The sequence below is a fragment of the Podarcis gaigeae genome (assembly GCF_964106915.1).
Source record: "Podarcis gaigeae genome assembly, chromosome: 16".
Taxonomy (NCBI): Eukaryota; Metazoa; Chordata; class Lepidosauria; order Squamata; family Lacertidae; genus Podarcis; species Podarcis gaigeae.
The window spans coordinates 1,661,535-1,674,604 of record NC_139693.1 but is presented as its reverse complement, the minus strand read 5'-3'; the positions used below and the strand labels follow the sequence as shown (position 1 = coordinate 1,674,604).

At 42.3% G+C, this 13,070-nt stretch overlaps 2 protein-coding genes and 1 long non-coding RNA gene across 8 annotated transcripts in view; 1 reads left to right on the top strand and 2 right to left on the bottom strand.

The window, feature by feature from the left end:
• Positions 1–2,394, top strand: part of LOC310833534 — a 37,875-nt gene extending 35,481 nt beyond the window's left edge. For all 3 annotated transcript variants that reach the window (XR_014558758.1, XR_014558759.1, XR_014558760.1), the window contains 4 exons: positions 604–824; positions 1,427–1,459; positions 1,724–1,974; positions 2,267–2,394. This is a non-coding gene — a long non-coding RNA (uncharacterized lncRNA). The remainder of the gene's footprint in view (positions 1–603; positions 825–1,426; positions 1,460–1,723; positions 1,975–2,266) is intronic.
• Positions 1–13,070, bottom strand: part of LOC310833159 (hemicentin-1-like) — a gene marked incomplete at its 3' end in the record, with an annotated part of 104,920 nt that overhangs the window by 62,043 nt on the left and 29,807 nt on the right. The window lies entirely within an intron of this gene.
• On the bottom strand, positions 512–12,937 carry LOC310833304 (SLAM family member 9-like). The gene is made up of 7 exons (XM_083715928.1): positions 12,813–12,937; positions 7,071–7,575; positions 4,223–4,564; positions 3,778–4,077; positions 2,325–2,450; positions 1,792–1,892; positions 512–1,238 (listed from the first exon to the last, which is right to left on the bottom strand). Exons 2-7 carry the CDS (start codon positions 7,141–7,143, stop codon positions 1,152–1,154), a joined length of 1,029 nt encoding a protein of 342 aa, XP_083572054.1. The 5' UTR covers positions 7,144–7,575; positions 12,813–12,937; the 3' UTR covers positions 512–1,151.

The window sequence follows — 13,070 nt, the reverse complement described above, 5'->3', positions numbered from 1 at the left end:
CACAGCTACAACAACGGCTGATATCTTCTATATCTGAGACATGGGAGGAGAAAGCCAAGGGTGGACTTATGGCCACAGGAAACAGTCAGCGACCTCAACATCCATCTCTCAGGGCCCATCCATTCCTTGGCTCAGTGTGGATTATGAACCCCTCGTGCATCTTCTAATTCCCCCCTTGTCCATTCGGCCTTCTCCTTCCACTCCTGACACCCCAGTCTTTTTCATCTGTAAATCTGCACATGTCCCATGCAATCAATGCAGCTCTCCTATTCAGATTTCTAAAGCATAGGGGAAGACGAAAGCACAGGGAAGCAGGAGTTGGAGGAATGAAGGTGGAATTAGAAGATGCACAAGGGGTTCACAATCCATTTTAAGGAGAGGTGTGGATAAGATCCAAGTCTGTCCTCTTTTGCATTTTCTGCATAGGAACTCAGAAAGCTGCCTTAGACAAAGCCAGACCTGTGCCAATGTCTCTATATTGATATTTTCTTAAGAAGAAGACAAGGCAAACTGAGCCATTGGAAGGGTTTATTTTAACATTTATAAGAAAGAAGGGATCAGTAACAACTATGTTCTCGCAACCTTTTTTTCCTGGGACTGTAGTTTTAAGAAGATTATTGCTATGCTCTTCTTTGGACCTGAGAGGGGTGTCTTTTCAACTGAGCAGCCCAGGACCTCAATATGCACTGCCCAAGCTTGCACCCCAGAGGTGTCACTTCAGTACTGCTAACATAGTGATGTGACTTCACCCCCAGAGGGGCACTCCATTGTCTCTCAAGACAGCTGGACGCCAACAACATCTCTTCTTGCAATAGTACTGTGAGGTAGGTCAGGTTGAATGACAGTTGATTGCCCAATGCTCTGGCTGAGAAGCTATAGAAATCCTGATCTCTGTGGGCTCTACTCCATCAGGCTGTCCATTGGGTCTTTTAGTTGTTGTTGTCGTCAAACAACTGGGAGTCGGAGAAATCCTTTTTGATCCATTGCTGTTCACCCAGAGATCCACCACTAGATCCCAGTCTACCTTTTACCCACTAGACCACCAGCTCTCCATTCAGATCTACCCCACAAAAGCTCTCTGTTCCAGGGCTGAGGCAATGGAAGAGGGCCCAGTCAACCTTCGCTCCCAATAATTGAAGCTTGACCTTGTTTCAGTGATCTGTTTGGATCTGGCTGTAGATAGTTGGAGAATTTGTTTCAGGATTCTGGTCTGGGGTTGCAGAGAGATGACTGACTTCCTGAAATGAAAAGGAAATGGAAAATGATGATAGACAGGGTATCTTTTGTGTGTTTACATGGAAAAGCTAGTAGGGAAGGAGACCCACTCTTCAGCCAGGGGAAATTAGCTGTGTGTTTGTAAAACAGGAGTGGGGATCAGGCAAAAGGTAGCAACTTCTTTTCTTTTCTTCATTCATTCATTCATAAGATTTTTACCTGCCCTTTATCGTAAGCTTCCAGGGTGAGTAGATAAATCTGGCTATTGTGACTAGTAGCTATCAATAGCCTTATCTTCCTTTTTCATGGAATTTCACTGCATTTTGCCAGGGTGAGTTCCATTGTTTAAATCGGGATTGAAGAAATCCTTTGTTTTTCCTGTCCTGAATCTCCTAAAATCCACCTTCATTTCCCACAAGGTCTATTGTTTTGAGGGCAGATTTGTCCCATTCCCCTTTCTCCAAACCATGTTTGATTTTAAATGCTTCTTTCTCACCTTTTCTTCAAGCTAAAATGCTCCCCAAGTGCAGAGTGTCTCTCTTTTAGTCCCACCATGCAAGACCACCTCGCTCTCACCTGGCTCTCATCCCCTTCTGAAGGGATCCATCTTTTGGGGAACTCTGCGTAGTGAAGCCCAGGACTGACATACCCCTCCTCTCCTCTCACAGAGGCCACAGCTGCAGGGGTGAGACATTAGACAAGTTTATTTGGTTGCACTGAGAAGGCCTGCCTTGCAGGAGAAACCAAAGGAAGGAAAAGGTGTTTGTGGCTATGCTGGCTGGCCAAAGATGGGCAAGGAAAGGAAGAGGAGTTGGATTTGATATCCTGCTTTATCACTACCCGAAGGAGTCTCAAAGCAGCTAACATTCTCTTTTCCCCTCCTCCCCCACAACAAACACTCTGTGAGGTGAGTGGGGCTGAGAGACTTCAAAGAAGTGTGACTGGCCCAAGGTCACCCAGCAGCTGCATGTGGAGGAGCAGAGACGCGAACCCGGTTCCCCAGATTACGAGTCCACCGCTCTTAACAACTACACCACACTGGTAGGAAAAGGTGTTTGTGGCTATGCTGGCTGGCCAAAGATGGGCAAGGAAAGGAAGACATCCCCTACCTCTTTCAGATAGATCTGTCCTGCTTTTCTTCCATAGCCAGAACCCCAGACCTGCTACCATCACGAGGAGAGGCACAATGGCAACGAACCAGAATGGAGGACCTGAGATGGAAGATCCAGAGCTACCTGCAGGGAGCCACAATTGCCCATCAAGAGATAATTGACAGCAACTGCCTCTGTGCCCCATCCCAGGATAAACATGGTTAAAAACACCTACCTTTATGAGCTGCTGCTTCTTCTTAAGGAAGTATTTGGGTTCTGTTCCATCACTATAAACCAATCCAGGCAGCACACAGATTATGGGCTTAATTTTATTCCACTTCATGAATGTATATTGTTATGTACTGAGTTGAATAGAGTTCAGAATGCAGCAGTCTGATTGGTCCTAGAACAATAGGGTCCAGAATGCAGCAGTCTGATTTGTCCACAGGAGCCACCCAATCCAGCTCCAGGTGGAAGTGAATCCGCAACTTGATTGGCCTACAGGAGAATCCCAGAATTAGCCAATCACGTGGGGCCCATTGTGTAAATAATGTATATAAAGCAGACATTCTGAGGGAGCTTCCATTCCTCCTCACTACTATCAGCTGAATAAAGAGCATGAAATCCACTCTCGACTCTGAGCATATTTCATATATACTGCTTAATTGTTGGGAACCTCAAAGTGGTTCACAAAAGGGGGGGGACTCAATGGGTGACTTTGGGTGCCTGCTGCTGCCCCTTAGCCTAATCTACTCCCCAGGCTTATGGGGGTTAAATAGTTAAATAAGGAAGGAGAGAACAATGGACGCCACCTGGAGCTCCTTGGGGGAAAAGGTGGGACAAAACGCAATTAACAAACAAACCATTGCTAAAATTATTTCATAATACAGTGGTGCCTCGCAAGACGAAATTAATCTTTTCTGTGAGGCTCTTCGTATAGCTTTTTTTTTGTGTCTTGCGAAGCAAGCCCATTGACAGCTTAGCGGATTAGCGCTATTAGCGTTTAGCGGTTTTTAGCAGATCAGCTGTTAAGTGGCTTATCAGCGGCTTAGGAAAAGGGGGAGAAAGGGGAAAAAACCCGCAGAAACTCACAAGACATTTTCATCTTGCGAAGCAAGCCCATAGGGAAATTCATTTTGTGAAGCACCTCCAAAATGGAAAACCCTTCTGTCTAGCGGGTTTTCCGTCTTGCGAGGCATTCATCTTGCGGGGCACCACTGTATATATGTTGCTTGATTGTGGAAACATCAGTGTCAGAGCCGTTGCTGTCTTAGATGCCCGCTAAAACCTTTTAAAAAATTCTGCAGATGTGCCCAGCCACATATTTAGCTGCGTATACTTTGAGTAGTTTTTACCACTAATGCTTATTTTATCCGTGCATTATTATTAATTATTTTATATTATTGTATGTACTCTGTTTAGAAATCTCTATTTTGTTTAAACTGGATAAAATACATGGAGAATGGCTCACTGTGGGTTTTGCAGACATTGAGCAAGTTGAAGGAGTTGCTCCTCTGCTCAGCTGGATTGGTGACCAGGCAGGTGTAGGTGGGCTCTGAAGAGTTGAGCTTCCAGAACAGGTGGAGGTCCCTGCCGTTCTCTGCAAGGTGGTACCTGTCTGACCCATCGTCTAAGTCCTTGAGGGCGTCCCCTCTTTTCCAGAATACATCAAATCCCCTCTTTCCAGGCACCCGACACTGTAGGGTCACATTGCAACCATCTGGAGTCTTGGAGACATCTTTGTGGAGAATCTTTGGCTCTGGGATGGGCTCTGTTGAAAAACATATGAAAAAAGACACATCCTCTGTGCTCCTTTCCCCAAGAATGCCAGTAACTTGATAGAACCAGCGCTCCCGCGTCCCTTCCTACGGCCAATTCCACAAGAAACAGATGAGGATGGCAAAATAATTACTTACCATATACAGTGAGGCAGAGTTTATGATCTTTCAACGTTCCTGTACTGAATGTCACACGAACTCCATATATTCCACTGTCCTCCATCTCCAGATCTTTGATCCTCAGTGTGGTTTCATTGGCAATTTCTATCCTCTGCCCAAATCTGTCGTTTGGATCCGGCCGCTCCAGCTTCTCATTCCTGAACTTAGCAATCTGCACCCTTATGCCATTCCACTGAAAGTTCCACTCAATGAAGGCCAATCGTTCTGCTGATGAGACATTGGCAGGAAGCAAGACGGATCGTCCCAGGATCCCGCTCACCTGATGCAGGGTCTGATTCTGTGATGAGTTGCTTACAGCACCTTTTTTTAAGGAGTGGAGAGAAAGAATGGGAAATGTGGTAAATCAATCAAATGTCTACTGGATAGATCATAGAATCATAGAGTTGGAAGAGACCACAAGGGCCATGGAGTCCAACCCCCTGCCAAGCAGGAAACACCATCAGAGCACTCCTGACATATGGTTGTCAAGCCTCTGCTTAAAGACCTCCAAAGAAGGAGACTCCACCACACTCCTTGGCAGCAAATTCCACTGTCAAACAGCTCTTACTGTCAGGAAGTTCTTCCCAATGTTTAGGTGGAATCTTCTTTCTTGTAGTTTGGAACCATTGCTCTGTGTCTGCTTCTCTGGAGCAGCAGAAAACAACCTTTCTCCCTCCTCTATGTGACATCCTTTTATTTATTTGAACATGGCTAAAATTAGCACCAGCTAAAGACAAAAGAACCACACCAGGAGAATTGCAGTGGTTTTTATTACACTTGGTTATAATAAAATAAATTAAAGATACCTGGGGGAACTCTGGACCAGCAATTACTAGCTCCATTGTGTTCCAGGCCAGCCCAATTTGCAGTGGTTGGAAAGCTTCATATATTTCTCAGCAAAATCTTAACTTTGGAGTATCCGATACAGTTCAAAGAAATCCACTCTCATGAAATGGTTTTGAGTTTGCTCATTCATTTTTATACCCCTAAATCAATGTGGGATCTATATATATGGGTGGGTGGGTACGATGTTCAAAGCAGAGGTGGGACAGAAACACTACGACACAGAATTATCATGTTTGCACACCTAACATCATTAACCAGAGGAATGAAGATCATCGGCTGGGAGATTAGGGGGTGAAGTCATGGAGGGCCGTGAAGGGAATCACATTAGTCTTAGAGTAGATGAGAAGCCAGTGTAGGGGCACAGAATCAAGCCTTAATCTTCTGTATTCTTAATAAATCTTGGTATTTACATAAGCTCTTTGTTAGATTCTGATGTTCTTTAAACAACTATTCCCAACTCTACAGTTCTAAGATTCTAAATCAGTTGAATTGATGAAGTAGTTTTAATTGGATTTTGAATAAAGGTGTAATTAATTGTTACTGTTTCGAATGTTGTAGTGTTATTATCTTCCTTATTTTCTACATCATGCAAATTGTTATTCTGAATAATGCTTTTTATAGTGTAGAGGGCACTGCAGTTGAATTTTTGGAACCAAGCAGCGGTGGCCCAAAAAACTTTGGGAAGTGCTTATCTAAATTAAAAACTTTGTCTTTTGAAGTTGATGCCATCAGTGAAATAGCTAGAACTCTTTCAACAGCACAGAAATGAACTAGAAGTCAGTGCAGTGAGTTAAAAATTGCAGGGCATTTATAGCAATGCTGTAATGTTTTCGAGCCAGGTGTACCTTCCAAGAGAGTCCTCCAGCTCAGCTCTACGTGATAGCTGAATCATTATCCTCTCTACATCCAGAAACATTTAGCTCCCATGTGATTTCCTAATATCGAGACTGAACCGTAGTCAGGACTCAGGACAAAGCATGTCAATTCTGCAATTATGAAAACAAAGCGAGCTACAAACAGGGAGAGTCAGTAAAGCTAATCAAACTCACAAATGACATCCTAGAGGACAGCTCTTAATTTCAGTGCTTGAGTGGAAAACAAATCTGATTAGATCCTGCTTTTTACATGTGAGGAATTTGAACCCTGTGAACCATGGAAGTAGAAGTAAAACTTTAGTCACAATTTGCTAGCAAAGGAGGGTTCTTTCTCCGCCTCTAACTACCATGTTTCCACTCAAATATATTTCATGAAAAAACTAAAAATGCTGCTTTTACTGATGCAGGAATTAAAGCTGGGTCTACCATTTTGGAAAAGTCAAAGTATTTCAATAATATTATGTTTTGTAATGCAAATTATATATTTTTATTGTTATTCATTCATTCATTCATTCATTCATTCATTCAACCCAGTAAGATAATATATTTTTATTGCTATAGACTTGATGTTTACAAAGAAACCCAACCATAGTTCTGTTCTTGAAAATGAACTAAAAAGACAGATTAGTAAGATACTTCTCAGCAAAACTGAAGATATTTCTATCTAACAAGATGCTACGACTCTGTGTCAACTTTATTTCCCCACAATTAGAAAGATTGGGAACTATCAGTCACACAGCTTGATAGATCTGCATAAAGAAACACAAGCTTTACGATAGACTACTGACTCTACAGCTAAGCCCACCCCTGATTTCTAGCCCATTCAACTTGCTTTTCCTCATCCTATTCACTTTTTTTCTCCAGTAATAGAAGTTTGATTCACCAAAGGTCTCCATCTTCACAACTCCATTGTCAAAGGTTTACAAGTGATCAAAGAACAGAAGCTGAAGTCGTGGTTACTCCTTGCGGCTATGGAGCTGATAAGTGTCTATCTATCTCCTCGTTGCAAAGCATGGAAACATATATTTCTGGTTTCCTCCTTCAACACCCACTCCCCATTAAAAATTCCGATGTGTTAAGGCTTTAGCAAGCCTTGGTCAACTTACCAGAATAGGAGCAGATTAACGTGCAGCAGAGAAGAAGGGTCTTGAGACTTTTGCTGGCGCACAACACAGCCATCCCTGGCCTCAGGAGTGGAGAGCTCTCCCACTGCACACAAACCCTTTGCTGCTCGCTTTTTTCTTTAGAGGAGGCTGTGAGGAGTCGTGTCCTGTGGGGCTGACATAGAACTCGCCAAAGGGGTTTGTCCTTTTTGGGTCAGCCCTTCTGGGTTGGACCGAAGGCAAAGGCACCACCCCTTTTTCTTAATTGTTTCTCCTGGAATGTTTGTGATCACTGCTGCTCAACAAGCCAACCCTCCAAATCCAAACGGAAGCAGAAAACTAAACCCAATCTACCATGCTGGATCTGTACATTAAGAAATGATCAACTGAAGGTAAAAATAGAAACTAGGGGAGTATTGGAAAAAAGGAGGTCAGAGTGTGGAAGTGAACCCAGGATAAACTTCCTACCTTCCCACAGGTTATAGCAGTGGGAGAGACATATGGAGACCTTTGTTTTTTTTTTTCCTCATTAAATTTTTATTTCATGGAAGTAAAGAATATGTACACACACACACATATAAACATACAAAAGTAAAAGTATTACACAGACAAATAAAGATAAAGAAAGAGATAAAAGTAAGAGAAATATATAAAAACTTAATTTTCACTTTGGTCACATTTCTTAATCTTCATTTTCAAAACTTCCTTTAGCTTTCCCGAAAATCATTCGAAGTAACACTTTAAATTACACATTTCTTAGTGTAATTTCCCGCTGCTCGGTCCCAGCGCCTGCCAACCTAGCAGTTCGAAAGCACCTCCGGGTGCAAGTAGATAAATAGGGACCGCTTACCAGCGGGAAGGTAAACGGCGTTTCCGTGTGCGGCTCTGGCTCGCCAGATGCAACTTTGTCACGCTGGCCACGTGACCCGGAAGTGTCTCCGGACAGCGCTGGCCCCTGGCCTCTTAAGTGAGATGGGCGCACAACCCCAGAGTCTGTCAAGACTGGCCCGTACGGGCAGGGGTACCTTTACCTTTACCTTTTTACCTCTCCAAACTGATCTAATTCCTTTAATATCTCTCCTGTTGCAGTTGTTGGTTCTTCTGTCATTATAACTACATCATCCGCATAGGCTCTGATCTTATATGCATTCTGCCCAACTAACACTCCTTTTATTTTTTGGTTCTGCCTTATAGAGTTTAGTAGTACTTCTAAGGTCATTATAAACAGAAGCGGGGAGAGCGGGCAGCCCTGTCTTGTTCCTCTTCGTATCTTTATCTCTTCTGTCACTATATTATTGATAATCAGCTTGGCTTTCTGATCTGTATATATGGCTTTTACTCCATTAAAGAAATCCTCCCCCACTTCTATATGTTCTAAATTTTTCAACATAAAGTCCCAAATAACATTATCGAATGCCTTCTCGGCATCGACAAACATCATTATGGCCTGTTTGTTAATCTTGACAGATAAATACTCTAGCATGTTAATTATATTTCTTGTATTGTCTCTCATCTGCCGTCCTGGCAGGAATCCCGCTTGATCCCTATGAATAGTCTCTGATAGTAGCCTCTTCAGTCTTTTTGCAAGGATCCCCGCGAATATTTTATAATCTATATTTAGCAGTGAGATCGGTCTATAATTTTTGACCTGAGTTAAATCTGCGTCTTGCTTGGGGATAAACGTAATGTATGCCTCTTTCCAGGTCTCTGGGAATTCTCCTTTCCTTAAAATGTTATCCATAGTTTCTTTCAGAGGTCCCACCAAAATGGATTTCATCTCTTTGTAATAACCTGCGGTGAATCCATCAGGACCTGGGGCTTTTCCCCTCTTTAACTCTTTAATTACGTCTTCTATTTCATCACTTCCTATTGGGGTATTCAGCTGTTGTCTTTCCTCCACTGAGATTTTTTTCGCCCCTTTATCCTTCAGAAATCTCTCTATTCTCCTTAAACTAATTTTCTCTTTGTTGGAATATAATCTTCTATAATAATTGAGAAACTCTCCCCTAATTTCTTTAGGATCTGATTTCTCTTCCTCTCCCACCTTTATTTTGTTTATTGTGCTCTTTTCCTTCCTCTTTTTAATTTGCCATGCTAACCACTTGCCTGACTTATTTGCAAACTCGAAGTTTTTTTGTCTTAATTTTTTTATATTCCATTCCACCTCTCTGTTTATTATTGTGGCAAATTGAGCTTGTAAAATTTTTATATTTTCTTTTGCTTTCTGGCAATTGGGTTTTTGGGATAATTTCTGTTCGTTTGCCATTATCTGCTTCAAAATCTCATCTTTCCCTTTCTCTCTCTTCTTGTTTTTGATTGCCTTCTGCTGGATAAAATAACCTCTTATTACTGCCTTACTTGCTTCCCATACTACGTTAGCTTTTGTTCCTTTACCGCGGTTTTCCATGAAATATTGCTTTAGTTTTTCCTGCGCTATCTCAACAATTTTTTGATCCTCCAGCAGATAATCCTTTAATCTCCATCTAAAAGTTCTTGGCTCCAGGCTTTTTAATTCCAACTCCATCGGATTGTGATCTGAGAATACACTCGGTCTTATTTCTATTAGTTTAATTCTTGGGCATAATTCGCTTGAGATTCATATCTGATCAATACGTGACAACGACTGGTTTGGTTCGGAGTGGAAGGTGAATTGTTTATCCAGTGGGTGTTTAAGACGCCAAATATCTATCAAATTACCGTTATCTACCATTGAGAAGAAGGATTTTGGTAGCTTCCCATTCTTACTTCCTCCTTCCCTACACCTATCAGCTTTTAGAGAGACCACCCCGTTCAGATCACCCATTAGAATAATTTTCTGATCGACAAATTCACATATTTTCTCTTCCAATTTTTTGAAAAATTCCGACTTATTATCATTTGGGGCATATACCCCAATTACCACCAAATTTTCTCCTTGCCAATTGATACGGACCCCTATTATTCTACCCTCTTCGTCTTTAAATATTGGTTTAGCCTCAATCTTATTTTTGATATAAAAAACCACCCCTCTTTTCTTCTCTTTGTCCAAAGACTCAAATTCATTTCCTAACCTCCTATTAATCAGTATTTTCCTGTGCCTTCTTGCTACGTGCGTTTCTTGGAGACAAATAATATCTAGATTTTTCTTTTTCAGATATTGTTCAATTTTATTCCTCTTTTTTTTGTCGTTCATCCCATTAATATTCCAACTCCAGATTTTTAACCCCATTGTTTCTATTGTTCCCTTAAATTTTCCTTATCTTTATAAATTTCCTGGATCTTCCTCTTCTAGCTCTCCTTCTGTCTCTTCGTCCGGTCCACTCCCTCCCCCTTCCTCCTCTTCTTTTGATTCAGATTCTCCTGAGGCTCCTCCTTCCGCTCCCCCCTTTCCGTTCATCTCCACCCTTAATTCTTTATATTTCCTCAAGAATTTCCCGGTTTCCTCCTGGTTTGATAGCTTATGCTTCTTGCCTCTATATATAAAGGATAACCCTTCCGGGAATTCCCATCTAAATTCAATTTTATTTTTCTTCAGTGCTTGCACCAACAATTTATAAGAATCTCTACGTTTAAGTAGTCTGATTGGGACGTCTTTAAAGATAATAATATAATTTCCCTCTATATTCAATCTCTTTTCCCTATTCCTTAAGAGTATCTTATTCCTCATTTCTTTATCCTTAAATGTTATCAGGCAATCGCCTGTATATTTCTTTACTCTTGTTGAACTGACCCGCATTCTAAATGTACTCTGCACATTTTTGGCCATTTCCTCGACTGTCATCCCCATCCATTCCGCTAACTCCTTTATTAATTTCTCCTTAACATTTTCATTTTGTGTCTCTGGCACCGCCCTCAATCTTAAGTTCACCTCCCTCTGCCTCAATTCATTCATTGCGATAATATCCTTCATCTCCTCCTGTGCCTTATTTAAATCCATCACTTCCGCTTTCATCTTTTCCTTTTCTCTTTTAATATCCTTTAAACTCCGATCTAGTCTTTTTTAATCCTTCTTCATTGAGCTGTGTTCTCCTAAATATCTCTTTTATTTGGCCTTTTAGTTCATTCACTGTCTCGTCCATCTTTTTATCCAATCTCCCAATCCTATTATCTACTTGTTCTAACTTATGTTCTACATTGGTTTGACTCTGTTTAATTTCAGCAAGCACCTTCAAAATATCGGTCTTAAAGTCTGCCTCTTGTTCCGACCCCCTTCTATCGCTAGGAGTTCCCCCGTTTGTTCCCTTCTTTCCTGTATGCGACATCCTGTTATTTTTGTGTTCCCACCCCTCCCTGGCGGTGCCTTCCCTCCGTATTTCTTTCTAACTCTTTTGTTATATCTATCAGTCTTCTCAGCCTTTATTATGTTGACTTTCTATCCTTGACCCTCCTGGGTTATCCAACCCTTATTTATATTTTCCTTAAAATCACTGTAGACACTATAGAAATTTTGCCCTTAAGTCCTTCAAATTCCTCTTCCGCCCAGTCCAGTTATTCCTCAATCAACTGGTCTTCTTTCCTCCAATCAGGCTGGGTGGTGGCTCGGAAACAACTAACAAAGGGATCGCAAAACCGAAAAGCAAGGGGAAGATAGAAAACAATTAGGGGGAGTAAAGGAGATGGAGAGAGAGAAGGGGAGAGAGAGAAGGGGAAGGGGAACCGGTCAAAGAATTAAACAATCTTCATTTCGCCACTAGATGTCGCCAGATCCTTAATTTAACATTAGCTTTTCGGCTTCTCCTCTCCCAAAGTTGCTCTCCCCTATATTTCCAAGATATCAATTCAGTCTTTCATAAACAAATAGCATTCCCAGCTTCTTTCTAAAATGTCCCTTTATCTTAGTTCTTCTGCTTTTAATCACTCACGTAAATCAATATTTGAAAATTCCGGTTTTCATGTTCCAGTCCAGTAAAGGAAAAGAAAAAGAAGTCAAGCGCCTCAGTAATATAAAGAAGAGAAAATCACCTACGGTGTGGTAGTTTCGCTGGTGTATATCACTGTCCTTTTTTCCTCTCCCCTTTCCGCCTATTGCCAGATTCACTCTCAAAGGTTTCTAATGGCGGCAGGGGCTTCTCTTCCGGTTTGGAATCCCTTGCGTTTATCGCACAGAACAAAGAACAAAGAAGCGTCTTTTCTCCTCCTTTCCCCCTCCGTTTCGCCGAGGACGCCTCCCTCCAGATATTTTTCCTTGGCCTCTCTCCTTCCCCCCTTCTGTAACAGTACACCACAAAATTTTTTTCCCCTTTTGTCCTGAGGGGACGGCTGAGAGGAGGTATCTTATCCACCAAGGCAACTCACTTTCACTTTCCTCTCACACTGGCGTCGCGCTGCGTCTGGGTTGATTTTCGGTTTTCAGCTAAACTCCGTTCACTCCTCTTTGTTGCTCCGAGACTTCCTTGTTGTTGCTTGGTCTTTTGACCACCAAATTGGAATGTTTTCTTTCGTTTCGGAGTTCTTAGTTTGAGAACGGACCGCTTTCTCCACAGGCTCAGGGCTTCGCTAATTGGAGGTAGGTAATGGCGTCCCTCGACCTGCAAGATCTCTCCGCCGCTCTCTTCACCTCTTAGAGGTTACCTGGCGGCCGGGTCGATCTTTCTCCTGGTCGTGCCGGGAACCAGACCTTCTGAACACCCTCCAGAAGTATTTTTGGGGGTCTCCGCGCCCTGGAGTTGCCCCCACCCTCCAAAATAGCTCAGGTTCTCCCCTCCCGGTAAGAACCTTGCTTGCGCTGAGATCGCGGTGCGCCGGAAGTCTACGACATATGGAGACCTTTGAGGAATGGTCTCTTGAACCCAAGGTAGGGACAATGTCCCCCAGAAGCCTCTGCAAACAGAAATTCACAGCTGATAACTTACTATTTTCACAGCACCACCATCACCGCAGTGCTTTGTCTGTGGGTGCACAGATGTCCAAAAGCTCCTTCCCCCACAAAATTAGGCTTCTAAGAAGTACTATATTTCTATTCCATTGTAACGCAAAATGGTTGTGGATAGTGGGGGGGGTGTGTGTGCAGAGACTAGTTTTGTG